General features: G+C 40.5%; 1 protein-coding gene across 1 annotated transcript in view; it reads left to right on the forward strand.

Annotated features, from left to right (window-relative positions):
- SPATA6 (spermatogenesis associated 6) overlaps nt 1–19,501 on the forward strand; it is a 38,103-nt gene that overhangs the window by 15,387 nt on the left and 3,215 nt on the right. The window contains exons 9-11 of the mRNA XM_056844311.1: nt 1,109–1,149; nt 2,468–2,640; nt 15,621–15,720. Of these exons, the coding sequence (XP_056700289.1) occupies nt 1,109–1,149; nt 2,468–2,640; nt 15,621–15,720 (314 nt within the window). The remainder of the gene's footprint in view (nt 1–1,108; nt 1,150–2,467; nt 2,641–15,620; nt 15,721–19,501) is intronic.

Here is a 19,501-nt window from a genome sequence, read left to right on the forward strand (position 1 = left end):
CCTCTAATTGGATTCTTCAGAACTCTGATTATTGTCTGTGTGTTCCAGTATATCTATTACAGTTTTTGGTAAACCGACTTTGTAGAATGCTGTCTGTTGTGAACTGAGGGCTTTAGCTCTGTGCAAGACTGTGTGGAATGATAATTAAAAATTGATGTTTGTTTTTAAATGCTCATGTTGGTTTTATGTTTTTATATCTGTTTTTATTTTGCAAGCTGCTTCTGAAGATGTTGCTTTGGCCAGGAAGTGGGATAGGAATATGAGTAAACAATTATAATACAAGTTAAGCATAGCTTTATTCATTGGTAATTAGAATCAGCTCTGGGTTACTTCTGCCCAAATTCTAAAAGAAGAAGAGTTAGTTTTTATACCCCGCTTTTCTCTGCTGAAAGGCGTCTCAAAGCAGCTTACAGTCACCTTCCCTTCCTCCCTTACCCCCACAACAGGCACTTTGTGAGGTAGATGGGACTGAGAGAGTTCTGAGAGAACTGTCACTAGCCCAAGGTCACCCAGCAGGCTTCATGTGGAGAAGTGGGGAATTGAACCCTGTTCTCCAGATTAGAGTCCATTGCTCTTAACCACTATACCATGTTGGCTGTCTAGATTTTAGCATTATGACAGTGATCTCTCTCTCTAGGTTTCTTAGAAATTATACTGGTCATTTCCTATATGATGCTCCCTTGCAGGACAGCATTTAATAAAAGTTTAAAAGCAGAGCTGTCTTTCAAGCATGGAAGGCAACCAACAAACAAGATGAGTGGTATTTCAATGGAAAAATCCTATTTTATCCCAAAGCCTCTTGCTTAGCAGAACTGTTTGCATATCCAAAGAGGGCTGCATTTTCTGAATAATTGTATCATAATTTATAGCTTAGCTGACTACTTAAATATCAGTTTACGTTCTCACCTATTAACATTAGATTTTAATCAAAGATGTCACCGTTCTCGGTGGTTGCCGCTAATGATAATGGCACTCCTTTGTAAACTGCTTTGGGATTTATATGAAAGAAGGTTTTATGAGTGAGTATAATAAATATAACAGAAATAATTCTTCCTGGCCAGAACTTGCAATAAAAATCCTTTTTGTTAATTTTTAATTTTTTTTACAGATCCTACCCTTCTTGGCAGTTACAGACCTAAGAATGCTAAAGTAAGTGCTGAAAAGGAAACTGCATGATTAAGTAGGTGAAACTGAGTAAATCTGGACATGGAGCTTCATATTGTGTACTTTCATTGCTTACCATAGTCTGCTTTCTGATATATTTTGCATTGTTGTACCACCTAAAGAGATGGGGATATTTTAAGCCCATTCTTAAAGAGGGGGTAGATCTGCAGAGGAAACACAGCTGCACTGTTCCCGGCCGCTCTGGAGACAAACAAAAAAGACTTTTAAAAAATTAAAAATTGAAAAACGGAAAAAATACCCTATTGTGCAAAGTGAGGCTGCTCGAGGGGGCATTCCCAGGGCTAAGAGGGAAAAGAAGCTGCCCAAAGGCAGCTCTGCCCCTAGAAACCCCCCCCCACACACACACACACACTGGCAAAAGCTTTCCCTTCTGGGAAATCCCTGCCAGCGTGGCTGTGCTGGTGGCAGTGGCCACCAGCTCCCAAACGCTGGAGTGTTTGCCCCCGCACCAGCGTGGGTGCCACCTTATTCCATTATAAAGTGGCACCTATGTCAGCACGTGGTCACGCCGACTTGTAAGGACCTTCACTTCCCCTTCAGGAATGGGCTGTTTATACCACATCCCCGGAAGCCAGTGTTGTCGGAAATGTTTGTGCCATATCTCAGAGTGATGGTAACATAAACAGTGTTTAGCTACATATGCATGTTTCAAGCATCAATTTTATTTTCAGAATTTGATGCAAGCTTCTCTCTGTTTTTCTGCTTTGGTAGACCTGGGTAAATTGATGGCGAAATTGGTTTGATTCCAGGGATCATCATGTGGTATTTGAATAATATTCTTGAATGCTTCTTAGCAGAGACTCTTTTCCTGATAGAATACACTCCATGTTTGTCAGTTATAGTTCATCAGTTATACCAGACAGAAATTGGTGGTTGCTTTGTAAATTAAAACTGTGGCTGTGATAGGCAACTTAATATCCCATTGGCCACAAACGGTACATCACCCTGAATCATCACCTTCTCAGAGAAGCTTTTTACTTCCACCATTCTCTCCCACAGCATGTGCTGGTGTTGTTTGGAAAGCCCCTCTTTTCACTGCTTGGGACAACATTGAATGTGGACAGGTCCACTGCGAAGTTATTCAGCTTGAAGTGGGAAGAGAAAGTGGACATCTCTGGATTAGTAGTTTTGTTATTTCTGCCAGTGATGTGATAAGCAAAATGTGGTCTGTATTAGTATTAATTTCCACTGTCCTGTAGTTAATATTCAGGCATAAGCAGGGAACTGAACATGATGTATATCTTCTTTAAATGTCATGCTATCATCTGTGTGTTTCTGACAGATTATCAGGGCACATCATGGGAAAGACTTTGATGGTTTTTGTGACAGTGCTGATGAACATTTGGTCTCATACATAGCCGGTAGGCATCTCTGTTCAACTTGGCATTCAGCACCGCCATCATTGCAAAAGTATTCTTCAACTCCTGTATTAAATCGTTCATCACTCAGAGAAAGGTAATGTCTCATCTGTTTCAGATTACACAGTGTGCAGCAGTTAAATCTTTTCAGTATTGATATTATTTTCAGTATTTCAGGTGAGTAGCTACATTGCCCACTTCGGGCGAGCAGCAGCCAAAGGGTTGTTAGAGCATAAAATCTGTTATGGTGAACAATAAATGCTTAGGATGGAATGTGCTTAGCACCATATTTTGAGCATTGATGAAAGCCATGATGCTACATTTGAACAGTTGTTACTCTGGCATTAAAGGCAGATACTATAGAGACCTTCTCCGCGCCCCTAGGCTTGCCCAGGTTGTCATGGGGAAACATGCCCCTGGCTCCAACATTTGGGTTGACAATCGCACTCATATGTGTGTGTTAAGTGCCGACAAGTCACTTCCGACTCATGGCGACCCTATGAATGAAAGTCCTCCAAAACGTCCTATCTTTGACAGTGACACTCATAGCCGCTGCCAATCGACTGGTTGAAGTATGGCACCGTCTCATTGCTGAGCAGTCCCTTTAATTGAGGCTGGGCCAGGCCATCATGCAAAGAGGGACAGATGCAGGAACGTGAGGTGGGGCTATTGGGCTTGTGTGCAATTAAATAGGGGCCATATAAGGGACCACATGGCAAGCCAGGGAACAGGCTTCAGGTTCTCTCCAGGCTGTGGAGGGTGAGGCTTGGGAAGAGAGGAAGAAGAACAAGGTGGAGTCAACCTCCTTCCCTTCTAGTAGCTGAGTCCTTTTGCAGGCTCTGGGGGCCCCAACTGGGACCACGGAGGTGGAATGCAAGAAGAAGAAGAGTTGGTTTTTATATGCTGACTTTCTCTACCACATAACGGCTTACATTCACCTTTCCCTCCTCTCGCCACAACAGATACCTTGTGAGGTAGGTAGGGCTGAGAGAGTTTGACGAGCCCAAGGTCACCCAGCTGGCTTCACATGTAGGAGTGGGGAAACCAACCTGGTTCACCGGATTAGAGTCTGCCATTCATGTGGAGGAGTGGGGAATCGAACCCAGTTCTCCAGATTAGAATCCACCACTCTTAACCACTGCTCTTAACCTCTAAACCATGGTGGCAAGGTGGATGCTGACCCCCTGGATCTCCACATGGCCATATTCTAACATACACATTAGTAATATCTAGTTGAAGAATTTCATATCACCTGAATTACAAAAACAGATTTCACTGCTATTACGTATAGTACACTTCACTATCAAGGTTTACAATGGTTTGCTACTTTCAGCAGGTTAATGACTGTACTAGAGGCTCAGCTAGATTGTATACTGCCGGTCAGGAAATGTGGTATTAAGTCCAAGAGGTCAGTACCATGGTTAACAAAGGAATGTAGTATGGCATGGCTATGTGAGGTCTGCCTCATATGCCATTTCAAAAAAGGCTTGGAACCCACTGCAAAGAGCTGGGCATATCCTGCAGAAACTTCCTCTGCATTTGGTAGTCTACCTGGAATTTCAGTTGAAGCAGAACTTTGTCCCATTTGTACCTGAAATGTCACCTCAGGATTTTGCTGTGGTGAGCTGTTGCACTGTGAGGAATGATGATTTTCTTCCCTTTTCATGCTTTTGAATGCAGCATATCGGGTGTAGATATTCCTTAAAAGGCAAACAACTACCAAGTCTGATTCGAAAAGCCAGGCTGTTACAGGTATCCATCTTACACAGGCAATATACAAGGAAATATAAATTGAACTCTGAGATCTTGAGCCCATTTAGATTGAGCTGCAAACTTTTTTTAAAGGATGCCAATTATTCTAAGAGGCTACATTGCCCTAGAGAGATGCTTACTTTTTCTGTTATGATAGGCGACAGCATACTTGGGGGTTTGATTCACTCTGCATGACGTGCCCTTGTCTGTTCAGAAGTTGACAGGTATGAAAAATGCCTAGCTGGCCTGTAGAATAACAAAGGTGCTGCTCATCACGAACAGTTCCTTTTGACCTCTGTTACTTGTCTGATATGGTTCATCAGGACTTGATCTTGTCTACTATAGGTCAAAACAATACATTTTCAAAATATTTCTTGCTTATTGTAATGTTTATCACAACATCCTTTGTATGCCAAATGCTCTACCCTACTTGGTTTTATATTCAAGAGTACCATCAAATGTGTCTAAACAGAGGGAATCTTCTTACTTAAAATCACTGTGACCATGGTAGTCCCCATTTCAATATTTAGTGCCGTTTAGAGGTATTCTTTCTTACAACCTTCCGGGAAAGGGATACCTCTAATCTCTGTACCTGACAGATGCTAGTTTATTCAGGGTGAACTGTAAAATGTTTTTGATAAGATCTGGAAAAAAATCAGCCATCCGCTCAGCAAATAGTTGAACGTTTATCTCCTGTTCTTACCGCCACTGTCTGTTGTGCATAGATATCTGTAAAGTTGTTCTCTGAGGGCTTATTCCTGTGTAGTGCCTTGTATTTTTTTCCATATGTGGAAAGCATCATGTTGCTAATTGTTCCACTGGGCCTATGGTTGAGGACAACCACGACTTTTCCATCTGTTCTGGCCTCCCTATCTTTCCCCACCTGTATGTCATACCGACTTTCAATATGGTGTTGTGGGGACCCTGGCTGCTCCCAGGCCTTACAGTGCCCTATATTCTGAAAATGAGCACCACCTGTTGATTTTATTTATTGATGTGTTATGAGACTGGAATTTATTGTTTTTAATTGATGTTGATTTTATTGTACCTATTTTTTGAAATGATGCTGTGAGCCGCCCTGAGCCCGGCTCCGGCCGGGGTAGGGCAGGGTATAAAACAAACAAAATGAATAAATACCTTGGTAGGGTTGTGCTGCCTGTCTGGCCATGATGATGCCTCTTTAATCTGTGAGTAGCGCGAGAGAGTATCACCCCACTTCAAATTATGATATCATAATATTTATTTATATAGTTATTTATTTAGTATGAATAAGGACACAATGTGGTATATAATACAGAGAAAAAAAGTACAACAGAACAAACAAGAAAGACAGGGAGGCTTCCAATTACCAAGCATGTCTCTTCTCTTTACTAGCTGATCTTCTGTCCACTTCTAGACTCTGACCCTCAGGGTAAGAGCTGAAAGACAATAATTCCACAGATGCTATTAATGTTCAGAACCAGTGCTTGGAGTCAGTAATGGGCTGGATTAGGATGAACAAACTGAAACTTGATCCTGACAAGACGGAGGTTCTCTGGGTTAGTTGAAAGGCAGACCTGAGACTTGAGATCTCTCCTATCTTGGATGGGGTTATAATCCCCTTGAAAATCCAGATTCATACCCCAGGAGTACTAATTGACACACAGATCACCTTAGAAAGTCAGGTAGCTGCTGTGGTACAGAGTGTTTTTGCCCAGCTTCAACTGGTGTAGTAACTGCATCCATTCCTGGTTCAGTCAGATCCAGCCACAGTGATCCATGCCTTAGTTACATCTGGACTGTACTATTGTAATCCACTCTACTTGTGGCTACCCTTGAAGAGTATGCAAGACACTGCGGCTAGGCTTCTAGTTGGGATAATGTGTGGATAATGAAAAGCTATAGTTGATTTTAAAAGAAATGAGTGTGCCACAAGATCTGATTGTGTGAGGCACCCTGTTACCCAAATGGCCCAGATGTGCATGTACCTTGACCATAGGAGTGTCCTCCCTGTAAGAGGTCAGAAGCCTATACACACCTGTGCTTAGGGCAATTATTGGGATTGTTTCGTCTGATGTATACCAAGGTCCAGGCTTTTGATGTCTCATAAGGGTGTGCAGATTCTTAGAATAAACAAAGCAATGGTTTACAGTTAAAGGTTTATTAAGGAAATAAAATAATAATGTCAGAGGGAATTAGCAAATTGAATACAGAGTTTGAAAGCACACACACACACACACAACACTAAAAAAATGTACTACAGATCCTAAATTCTGCTAAGTCCTAACCTAAGCACACGGTATTAACATAAAAGAAGGGGGGGATGAAGAGAACATGTAAGAGAAGCATACAAGTCTGATCCAGTGAGGTTGAAGTTCAGTGAGATTTCCGTCAATGAAAATGGGGGAGGCGGAAGCCAGATTGGTGAAAAGTGGGATGGAAGAGCTGAGTACAATCTTTACAAAGCTGCCTGTGTTGGGATGGCAGAGCTGATGCAAAGACATACACACACTCCCCAAGACATTACTCCTGGATGAAAGAAAGCCAGTAGTGGGAGTCCTTTGCAGAGTTGGTGACCCAACAGCTGGAACAAAACTGAGATTCTTGGGGCTAACTTTATACCACCAAAAGTATAAAGATAGAAGGAGAAATAAGATTCTTCTCAAAGCAGATTGGGTTGCAGTAAAAATTTCAAGAGCTAATTGGTTGATCAGTAAGATAACAAGAAGGGGAGGAAGTTGGAGTACTGATTACTCCTTTGACAAATTTTGTGGGCCACTTGGAAATACAAGCTTAGTTATATGTGTCCATTTGTTTGGGTCTTAATTCTGGAGGAGACACCATGAGGGAAATAAATGTATCAAACTCAGAGATTTCAGAGTTGATGTACTTGATCTAAGATAAGGCAGATTCTGAATGGGTGTGGGTTGAACTCACATTTGTCTTTTCCCCAAGAATGGGGAAGTGCTGTGCGGGTTTTCCTCTTCGGGCCCCCAGATCACAGTATACACTCTAGTTTATTATTTCCAACTTTCGCAGAGGCCAACTTTAAGAAATAAAAAACCAGGATGGATAACTTCTGGGGCATCAATGAAGTGATCAAAGCTATGTATTAATAGCTGATGCGAGATCCCTGTTCATGGGATAATACCCTCTTTGCCTGCCCAAGCTCCCTGCCCTCTGCCGTGGTATGGGAAGTCTCGCCTGGCTTCAGAATGCTGGATTCGATTTAGATGAAAGTGAAGTGAAAATTGGTGGAAGAAACATAACAATTTGAGATATACAGATGACACCACATTACTGGCAAAAACCTGAAGATTTGAAATGTCTACTGACAAAGGTTAATGCAGAAAGTGCTAAAGCTGAACATCAAGAAGACAGAAGTAATGAGTACTGGGGAATGTCATAGCTTTAAGGTTGATGATGAAGAGATTGAAATTGTTAAATATTTTCTATTCTTTGTCTCAATCATCAACCAAAAGAGAGACTGCAACCAAGAAGTCAGGAGAATGAGACGGGGAAAGGCAGCCATGAAGGAGCTAGGAAAGATTTTTAAGTGTAAGGATGTTTTGCTGGTGACCAAGATCAAGTTAATTCATTTGATAGTATTCCCCATTACTTTGTATGGGTATAACAGTTGGACAATAAAGCTGTCAGGAAGAAAGTTGATTCATTTGAAATGTGGTGTTGAAGGAGAGTTTTATGGATACCATGGACTGCCAAAAAGACAAATAAATGGCCTCTAGATCAAATCAAGCCTGAACACTCTCTACAAGCTAATATGACTAAACTGAGGTTATTGTACTTTAGGTCACATTATGAGAAGACAAGAGTCTTTGGAAAAGACCATAATGCTTGGAAAAGTTGAAGGCAGCAGGTAAAGAGGAAGACCCAACATTAGATGGATTGACTCAATGAAGGAAGCAACAGCTCTGAGTTTACAATACCTGAGCAAGGCTGTTAATGATAGGACATTTTGGTGGTCATTAATTCATAGGGTTGTCATAAGCCAGAAGTGACTTGACAGTACTTAACACACACACAAGCCGCCTTGAGCTCCATAAGGAAGAAAGGCAGCTAATAAGTATTTTAAATAAAATAAACAACAATAATAAACATGTGAATTGATGGGGTGGAGCTGGCCCTCTATGAGCACTGTCAAATTTAAGAAACTTGCCTGTAGTTATAATGCATAGCTGTGGATGACTCTAGTCAGGCCTGATTCAAATATAGACTTGGTCTTAAGAAACCATAGGTGTCTGGTTAGCTTTCCTACAACAGATCCTAGCAAGTGATTTAATTCCTAGCAAGTGATGCACTCCAGCAATGTGTTTGGTTTGTTATGGGTATAGTACAGAAGTGATACTATAAGAGAATCTTTGCTTCTATTTTAACGTTTCAGTCCAACAGAGCTATTTGCATCTCTAACACTGACTGACTCAGCAGAAAATTATACCATCCATTACTGCTACATAGATAACTAAAGGAGAGCAATTACATGAGTCCATTAAAATATCTTATCCAAAGATAAGCAGATCATAATCAAGGAACCCCTTCCAAGAAGAAGCTCCTAATCAACTCAGACTCCCATATTTAAAGGATTTTTAAATCAACTTTCAACAATATCTAGCTGTCTCATTTGATAAAGGCGCCCATTCTTGCCTAACTGGTTATATAATAACTTGCAACACCATACAAAAGTTATCTGTACTTAAATTTCTTACTAGAATATTTTTTAAAAATACGTCCATTCATTTTTGCTGCTTTTTATTATGTTTATTTAACAATAGTGATTACAGGTTTCTCATACATGTGACTATTTGTTGGCCCTCAGCCAATGCACCCCATCTTTTAACTGTATTTTAACTTCTGTGAAGCTGGACTTTCTTGCCATTCTCACACTTTCCTTGCACTTGAATCCCAAAACATATTATCTCTTGATATGGATTAGACTGTTTATCACTTCCAAAAGACCATATTGCTGTATTACTCTTTTGTTTCTTAACCCTCTCCAAAGCTGTTCTATTCTCGGTCTGTAGACTTCCTATTTACCATATTTAGCTGAGAGACTAGGCCAGCTCTGTTCTTGATCTGCAGAAATATCATCCATGATCTTTTTGGCCAAGATCAGCAACTGTTCCCCTATATTCCTAGCCATATCTGTGACAGTCCTCTGTCTGGCATTTCACTTAGACAAAAATGCCAATAAGGTAAATACAGCTATTTTCCCCTAGCAGTGGGAATGAGTTCGTACTTCACTATCACTTTCCTCAGGGGTGAGAGCAGGGAAAGATGATCTTAGCACATATTCTGTCCTTGCATGTCACCTTATGAGATAAATCTTTAAATGTCCTTAGTATAGTCCGTAATGCTTACTTGTTTGACAAATGTATACTCTGCAACAGGATTTGTTAGGTATTCCCAAATTGTACCCATTACTGAGGAATGAGTCATAAGTTACACACCATAGTGGCCACTTCCCTGTGATGACATTCATATGGGATGGAGGTTGATTGTGTAGCAAGTTCCACATCAAAACCAAAGTTCCATATGGGCTAATTATGCTGTTGTGCAAGGGTCCATGTGATCAAGTTTTGCCATCTGATGAGTATAATAGGCAGCTATGTGTCAAGGGTAGCACAGTCAGGATTGATTCAAAGCTCAGTCCTATTGTAAAGAGAGCTCTTTCCATCACTGCTACCCCGTGGCCTGCCCAATGAGACCCATTGATATCAAGCCAGGGTCCCTTGATTAAGGCATGTGTTTCTCCAGGTGCTTTCAAGAAGGAGTAACCCAGCCATCTGAGAGCATCAGGGCCACATTAATCAAGTGGGGGGTGTTTGTGTGTGATTTTCCAAAGCTTCTCCCACCTGTAGCCATGAATAATGGACCACTTTTGCTGGATAACAACTAAGATTCTCAGAGTCTCCCTCACATTGTAGAGCTCTTGGGTGAAACCTAATCAAGGATCCAGTAAGGCCCCTTAACACATACACCAACCAACAAGTCTGGGTCATGCCTCCTCCCATTTGACTCAATCATCTGCAACCGGACACATCAAGATAGGCAGTATATGTTTTCCCTTCTCCTGTTCTGCTTCCGTTCTCAGACTTAACTACATCTTTCTAGCTGCTCCCGCATCTTAGCTTCTCCATCTCCTGTTCTTGGTTAGTCTGCCATACTACCAGCCAGCCTTCCCAAAGCATCCCCCTCCTACCCTGGAAATTTGGGTAGCATCAGATTAACATACTTATAAACATATATATTCTCAAAAACAATCTATTGCTTTTGCTCCAGAAGATTGTAAAACTCTGGCTGCCTAGTGTTAGTACTGGACCCAAATCAAATGTTAAAACACTGGCATCACACGCCCACTTACTTTTTAATCTAGCAGGTAATAATTCCTGATAATGTGAAACCAGAAGAAATCTGTATTTTGAGGAGGAACTGATCTTTGTTCATTGTTTAGCCCAGACTTTCTAGTCCTTTAAAGTTCTCTCCTGCCCAATTATATTTGACTACAGTAAGTTAATTAGAAATTTTGCTGGGCTGTAAGCAATTAAAGCAAATGTGAATTTCCAGAATGTATTGAAGAAGAATGCCAGCGCAGATAGTACAGGTTTGCATAAACAAGTCATAGAAATACAGGGGAACATTGGATGATTAGGCAAGAAACAGGCTTACCAGAGGTGTTTTGATCAGAAAAATTACATTTCAAAAAGGCTTCTTTGTTTAACTTCTGAAGTTATTTGATACTCAGAGATGCAAGCAGGTATGATTTGAGGAGGTATGGTTTCACTATACTAAAAACGGGACAAACAAAATAACAAAGGAAGCTTAGTGGACATTGCATCTAATATGTTAGATAATTATCCTTTCACAATTATCACATGCAAAACCATGCTAATTTTTTTTCTTTGTCCTGTTCTGGTGCTTCGGGAGGGAGTATGGAAACTTTATGGCTCCCAGTTCTGCCTCTGTTATGGAGCCTTACATCTGTGTCACTGCAACCTGCTAAATCCATTCTCCATGTCTAAGACTTGAAAGATCTCATTGAGCTATGACTGAGACTAATAACTTATGAAAAAAATGTCCTCAGAATTCTGTCTGTTTGAAAGTCTAACATAGCTTCTCACCTAGTTAGTAGAATTTCTGAGGTAGATGGGGTTTGCTTTTAACTACTATTATAAGCCACCTTGAACCACAAGGAAAGCCAGGATATTAATGTTAAAAAAATACAATAAAGGGTTATACCTAATTTTCTTAAGAACCAACCAGTGTTTGGTTTTTTTTAAATTTCTGCATATATCAGCCACTGGTTGATGATCAGTTGTTTCCAAATGTTTCTTTAGAGAAGACTGAGTTAAAACTTTTTTGGAGAAACTGTTTTGATATTTAGAGCAGAGCAAAATTACTTGGGAAGTTAAGGGATGTATGGTCTTCCTTAGTGAGTCTGTCTGTTGCATCTAAAAAGGGATTGAAAAGAGTAAAACAGTTAAGCCAAAACCTAGTTGTTTTCTTTCTTGGTCCCAAATACGTGAGGGTGCCAGGGTTAGCTACATGTGCATGTGCTTTAATTTTATCAGTGGATTTGCTATAAAAAAGATTCGCTTGACATTAGGCATCCACCCAGAGTGAGTGGCATTTCCTTGAGAGCGAGCAGCTGCTGAAACCCACTGTTTAAACCCCCTGTGCCTCACAGATTCAGGTGTTGAGGCTGATAAGTCTTTTGTACTTGCTTGGAGGGCTATAGAATTCTGTTGTGGGGGGAGAGAAAACTCTCATTTCCTCTTAATTTTCTGTTTAGTGGCTGCTCTTCCCACTTCTAACAGCAGACAAAAGCAGCCCTGTTGAAAGAAAAACAGCCACTGCAGTGATTTCCTTCTTTCTTTTGACAAGGAAGAGCTAGTTGCTTCTGCGAGGATGGGTGAGGGGTGGCAGATGGGACTCTCCCCTTGCTGGGAATAGGAACATGGGGAGGGATGGAAGGCACCTGTATTTCCATTGAGCTGGCACAGGGTGTTTTTGTTACCTGTGTTCCTTCATTAAATGGGCGTATCTGAACTGGAAAAAATCATGAGCTACCTCAGTTTATTGAATCAGTAAGCAATATCATTAGCGTTTTGTTCCACTGTTACTGATTTCACATGGCAGTTACTATTATCTACTCTTGCTGGCTTGTTTAGAAATTAAACCTAGATTTATTAATGAGCATTGTTGTGCTAGAAAGCTCTCAGATTCATTTTAGCTTTTCCTGCGATGTGTTCTATAGTAGCTGCCTGGTCTTTCAGTGTGCATTTGTTCCTATAGTGCTTTATTGATTTTTGTCCTGCATAACTCTTCTGCCTTTAAATCTGATTAGTTCTTCATGGAAGCCACAGAAGTACAGGTGCACATGTTGTTGTAAGGCACTATGGCTGGGGAAGGGATACATGAAAAGCCACAAATGTGTTTTTGCAGAATGTGTTTGTAATAACTCTGCTGATAGGAGATGCATTAGCATTTACTGCTGATAGGCAATGCTAACATTTCTTGCTATATGCAAGTGAGTGATCTAAATGTCATCTCCATGAAAACATAGTTATAAGCTCCTATTTAAATAGCCTATGCAGACAAATCTTATCTTTGTCAATCTAATCGCCTGTTTTATCCTAGTGAATATGCAAAAGTTATATTTAGCCATATTTCTTGATTCTTTTGGTGGAAAATAAAAGCGGCAGCCTGTATGACTTTTTGGGGAAAAAATCCGTATCTCATAAAAGGAAAAATAAATGCTTTTAGCTACATTGCAAGAGAAAATAGTTTGTAGTGTTGATTGCTCTCGACAGAACATCTTTGAAATGAATTATGTGTAGTTCTCTATTGATCTGGCTTATTCTAGGTCACCAAGCTATATATCCAAAGTGCTTATACAATCTATTGTAATCAATAAACAATTTAAACTGATGTAACTTCAGAACGTTTGCTAGTCCTAAGGAAAATTGGAAATATGACAAAGAATACCACAGTAGAGGTTTATTCTGTTTTGTCAGAATATAGTCAAGTAAAATAATATGAGCAACATTGCAGTAAACTACTGACACCTTAATCCCACATCTAAGGAGCTAGTGGTTTTATATAGGCAGTTGTTGAGTATTTTCACTACTGAAATTTTATTTATAGTTTTAAGAAATTACTTTTTTGAAAATGAGCTTCACAGAATGTCTCCAGTCAGTTAGCACATCATAAAATGGTTTCAATTTAAATTACCAGTGTTAAATTTCAGGTTTCGCTTTGTTGTGTGGTGACTTTTGAGTGCTGTAAATATTAACATAATGACTTAAAGTGAAGATTAGGTTTCATAGTTATGACTAAAATTAGACGATTAAAAAGGAGCCGATACAGTTTTTATTAATATGTTTTTGAATTTAAGTTAAGGGCCATATGATCCGTAAGCATTTCTAATGCCACAGCGCACACTAGTGGAACACTCAGTTATTTCGTTAAAGGAATGCACATAGTTTGCAGGGAAGAGGTTGTATATTAGGATTTTGATCCTAGTTTTGTACAACACTGTGATAAATGTTGGGATACAGAACAGTACAGGAAACTGGCTTGTAAAAAATGCAAAATGTATTCTCAATGTAGCTAATTCTCAATGTGCCCTTTCTGTGGATTTTTAAATCCAGAGACTGGTTCCATAGACAGACAAGAAGGATCTTTCTACAAACCTGAAAAACACCTCAAGTTTGGAGAAAAAATTAGGGGGGGGGAAATAGAGGGGGGGGTTAAAATCCCCCAAATGATAAATGATAAAAGAGTTCCTGAGGCTTTAAGAAACCAGTGCCCTCAGAGGGCATTGCTAGTCAATCAAAACAGTATTACTAGTCTTCAAGGCTTCGTTTCTGTCAGTAAAAGGCTGTGTCTGTGCGTACGTGTGTGTGTGTGTGCAGGGCCCTTTCCATGGCTGGTTTGGCCTTTGAAGGAGGACTCATTGAGGCCAGGTCCACTAGCAACCACTGGGCTACTTGCTACCACACAACTTAACCTGGCCCTGCTGCATGCTACTGTTCACAGCAACCACCCCACAAAAGCCAGTGTTGTGCAGAGGTTAGAGTCTGGGAGACCCCATTTTGAATCCTTACTCTGCCGTGGAAGTTCACTTGGTGAACTTGGGCCAGTCACACATTCTTAACTCACTAGATTGTTGTGAGGATAAAATGGAGGAGAGGAGAATGATGTAAGCTGCTTTGGGTCCCCATTGCAGAATAAGGCAGAGTATAAAAGAAGTAAATAAATAATAGCTGAAGATGGAGGCACTTAAAATGATTAGTGGACAAGAAGGAGGAAGGAAAGGATGAGGATATGGAGGTTGCTAGGTGGGCAGAAATAAGAGCGCGGAGCAGGATTCAGAGGAAAGTGAGGTCCCCCCTCTAAGTTCTGTACCATACAACTGGGCCGCATCCCTGGGCCATAGTTTACTTAGGTAGAGGCTGCTGCAGGGGAGAGCTGAAGACAAGGCAGGCATTTTAAGGTAGATTGGCTGGTGGGTGGGAAGAGAGAAGGAAGCAGGAAAAGGCAAGGCTATGGGGACTTTCATGGAAGGAAAAGATAAAACAATGGGGAAGGGGAAATGAGATACCTAATGCAAGTCCTTGTGGGTTCCCCACTTGTATAATTCAAAAACTAATATGGAACTTATGGAACTTAGTACTAAGCAAAGATGCATACAAATGTGCTGCTCATCACATTTTGTCATTATCCAGTAATTCTCTTTACTTATTTTTACAATTTTTAAAACTAAGAAAAGGTCCTGTACTCCATATATATGAATACTGTACTCTTCCTGTAGGGTGCCACTCATCCCCCCCCATTTTGACATGCACATTATTCGTGAAGCCACAATAATTTATCCTGTAAAAATTTACTGTACAGTCATCCAAATGAATGCCAATGACATCACAATTATACCAAAAGTGCTAAAAAATATATGTAGCAGTTTTTATCAACAAAACATTACTAAATCTGTATTCATAACAAAGAGCTATTGTATTATTGCTTGGGCTGAAATGCCTAAATGGATTTTAATTTCCTAATGATGATGGTACCAATTGCAGGGAGAGGGGAGGATAGAATGGGTTGGGAAATTTGGCTAACTCCAGTTATGGTAACAGATATAACTGCTCTACTTCAATGAGAAATGTGTCCTATGAGTTGTATAATGAGTTACTATGTAAGCATATATGAAAGACAGAAGAAGATAACTTTGTGTCCCTTTCCAGATACTAGATAGTATTCATAATTAAATATATATATATATATATATTCACACCAAGTGATGCCTTTTAAAACTTCTTTCTATTCTAGGTTTCATTCTGACTGGCTCACACCAATTAATGGCGAAGAAATCCATAAGCGAGTGAAAAATATTTTAAGAACGCATAGTGCACGGCAAAAGCTAACATTTGTAAGTTGAATATTCATATGTGTTCCCCCCCAAAATAAATTCCAGAAAAATGACTAGATTATATTTGATGGGGGTGGTTAGCATACAGAGAGTTTGGAGTGTTACTTTGTAAAGAGCCAGAAGCGTGTGATTCTCTTGCAACTTCAGAGTTTCTCCAATGTTAGGCATAAATTCTTTCATCCCTCCACTAAATTTCCTACAGTGCAGGGTTGGTGTCTTGTGCCTGGCGCATTCTTGGAGCCACTACACTACATATGTTTTGCTTGAGAAACAATAACAAAGTGCAGAGCAAACTATAGTGTCTTTATTCAGAAATCAGTGTCAGTTGAATATGCCTTGTTTTTCTGGCTAACTAACTTTTAACCTAACTTATGATAATACTAGGGTGAACCTTTTAGAGACCGAGTGCCCAAACTGCAACCCAAAACCCACTTATTTATCCCCGAGTGCCAATGCGGCAATTTAACCTGAATACTGAGGTTTTGGTTTAGAAAAAACAACTCATACGTTAACATCTTTTGCCTTAAAAGAAAAACACAATAACAGAGCTTTCAATGATACAAACAACTTTTTATTAAAAGGTAAAAGTTTGCATTTGGCAAGCTTTTGAACAATTAATGTGATTTTTGCTGTTGTGTGCATGCTGATAATTTGTCTACCCTTGGCTCATACTTTGTAAGTTTGAGAGCAACACATGCAGCACTCAGGTCATCTGTTAGTCTGTTTCTGGTGTCAGATTTGATATAATTCAAAGCTGAAAAACGCTGCTCACAAACATAAGATGATCCAAACAAAGTAAGGAAAGCAATCCCAAGTGCTTTCATTGACTTAAAATTATTTGGCAGAGAATTCCACACTTTTAAGGATTTCATTTTCAGAACTAACTGTGCTATCCTTTGTCATCCCTTCTATCTTCTCAAGTGTTTCACGCAGGTCATGAATTTATTTTTCCAGATAGAGCTTTCTTGAAATTCTATTACCTCCATTTCCAGATTTTCTAAATCTAACCAGTGTAGGCAGGAAAGATCAAGTTCTTCAAATGTGGCTTTATCTGGAGAAGTAAGAAAATACAGGGTTGTCTCCATCGTACGGAACTGTAAAAATCTGTTGCTAAAATTCACCTGTGCAGCTGCTACAATACTAGAAAATTCCTTGTTGATTTCCTGATGGCTTGTAGGATTGTCTGCAAATGTTGTAGAATTTTCTAAATGCATTTTTAGTTTTGGAAAATACTTCAGCTGCCCTCTTTCAAAAACCTGCAGTTTTCTCTCACATATTTTGACATCACAAAACATCCTTTCTGCTGTTTTCCCTATGCCTTGTAGTTGTTTGTTCAGTACATTGAAGTGTTGTGTAAAATCTGTAAAAAACATGAGGTTGGTAAGCCAGGCCATATCAGTGAGCTGTGGATATTCCTGCCCTTTTTCATTCATAAACAGCCTAATTTCGTCCAAGCAGGCTACAAATCTCTTCAGGACTCGCCTTCTGCTCAGCCACCGGACATTATTGTACATAAGTAGACAATTATACTGTGCCTGAACCTCCTCAAGAAGTGCTTGAAACTGTCGACAATTCAGAGCACGAGCCATGATGTAATTCACCATTTTTGTGACATCTTTGAGGACATCATCAAATTTTTTGCTGCTGTCCCTGGCACAAAGAGCTTCTTGATGTATAATGCAATGGAATTGAATGACTTGATGTTTTGTTTCTTTAACAAAGAATTCTATGAAACCAGATGTTGCCCCCACCATAGAAGGTGCCCCATCACTAGTAATTGAAACCACTTTTTCTGATCTTATGTCTTGTGACAAAAAAGCCTCCATCACAGCATTGTAGATATCTATCCCTTGTGTTCTTTTAGGCAAAGACACCAGTTTCACCAGCTCTTCTCTCATGATGTCACCAACAGCATAACACAAAATTACTGCTAGCCTTGCATGATTATTTATATCTGTGCTTTTATCCAAGCACATGGAGAAACAGGCTGCCTTTTGTAAGTCAGTGGTGAACTGCTGACTAACATCACTTGCCCTGCGCTGGACTCGATCTTTAACAGTATTTTTGCTAAGTGCATCTCAGAGATGCGTTGAATAATTTTATCCTTGTTTGGGAAATCATGAAAAAGGGAATTACTCCCAGACAACATGGCTGTTTTGATAATCTCCCCATCAGAGAGAGGCTTACCATGTTTTGCTATGCACAGTGAAATTTGAAAACTGGCAGCTGTCAGATGATTTGTGCTAGAAAGAGTTGGAAATTTCTTTTAGAAATGAGGCTTAGGGGAAGCTAGGTAGACAGACAGAGATACATCCTGGCATGACAGGAGGGTCAAAGATATGGCCCACGTCTGAGAACAAAGCCACTGTAGTACCAGCCACATGGGACACCTGAAGCTTCATGGACCTTTGTCTATCAAGGTCAGTACTGTCTACTCACTGCAAAGCAGGTGTTCTACCATTGAACCATGTCCCCCACCCCCAGCTCCTCAAGTACTTCTGAATTCCATAGATTTCAAGGGGAGAAAAGTATTTTCTTCTGTTTAGTTCTCAGACTGAAACCAAGAGGACTAAAGGCCAAACCACACATTAGGTTGAAGATCCATTACTAGATCTCCACATGGTTTTTTCACCCTAAAATGCAGCCATAGAGACAGACCACACTGGGCTGGGAGGATATTAACTTTCTTCATTTTCCCAATTAAAAATGTCCTCCCCAACTGGGTGGCTATTGTTCCTGGTAGACAAATCTTTTTCTGTCTTCTTTCCTTGCTAGGAGATAATTGTACCTGGTGTGGAGGGGAGGGTTCAGCTGAGAAGTTAGTACCTTGTTGTCTCTGTAAAGGGCCTTTTTAAAACAGCTGCACCCTGGGACCAAGTTCAGAATTAGATATATAGGTGAGTCAGCACAGCGCTTAACATTCTGTAAGGGGGGGGGAACAATGTTGATGTTTGAAAAGGCAGTTGGAATGGGGTGAAGAGAGTCAGTTGGATGGTAAGGGATGATGAGAAGCTGACAGAGTAAGCAGGAATAAAAAGAAAAAAGGCAGAGCAATCAATGTGGTAATACCTACCTAGGAAAGCAGAATGGAAGAAACTGAAGACAGGTGGGGCCTCCAAACTGAAGATGGGCGGGGCCCCGCGGCTCAGCTGAGGGGGTACATGGCAAGGTGCTCCACAGCCTCCCCGGTCCAGAGTAAAGACAGGCGGGGGCCCCAAATGGAAGACGGGGGCCAACAAACAGCTGAGCTGCAGCTCAGTTGAGAGGAGGGGGGCGTGGCAAGGTGCTCGGCCACAGCCTCCCTGTCCAAACTGAAGACAGTCGGGGCCCCAACAAACAGCTGAGCTGCGGCCGGCAGCTCAGCTGAGAGAGAGGGAGGGGCTGATCTCATCAGATCTTGGAAGCTAAGCAGGGGTGGTACTTATATGGGAGACCACCACGGAAGACTATGCGGAGGAAGGCCAAGTACCTCAGCTTCTCACTTGCCTTGAAAGCCCCTTGCTGGGGTCACCATAATTTGGCTGTGGCTTGACAGCACTTTACACATGCGCCATAAGACAAATGTCATACTGTATTGTGCCTGTGCATCTGTTAAGTACCATCAAGTTGCTTCTGATTTATGGTGGTGACCTTATGAAATAATAACCTCCGAAACACCCTATCGTTAACAGCCTTGTTCAGGTCTTGCAATCTGCTTTACCTATCTGGTTCAATATGATCAATACATTTCCTTCTTAAGCTATCCTAGCATTTTAAAAGTTCTACCATTTTTTAAAAAAGG

Source organism: Euleptes europaea, chromosome 2 (genome assembly GCF_029931775.1).
Source record: "Euleptes europaea isolate rEulEur1 chromosome 2, rEulEur1.hap1, whole genome shotgun sequence".
Taxonomy (NCBI): Eukaryota; Metazoa; Chordata; class Lepidosauria; order Squamata; family Sphaerodactylidae; genus Euleptes; species Euleptes europaea.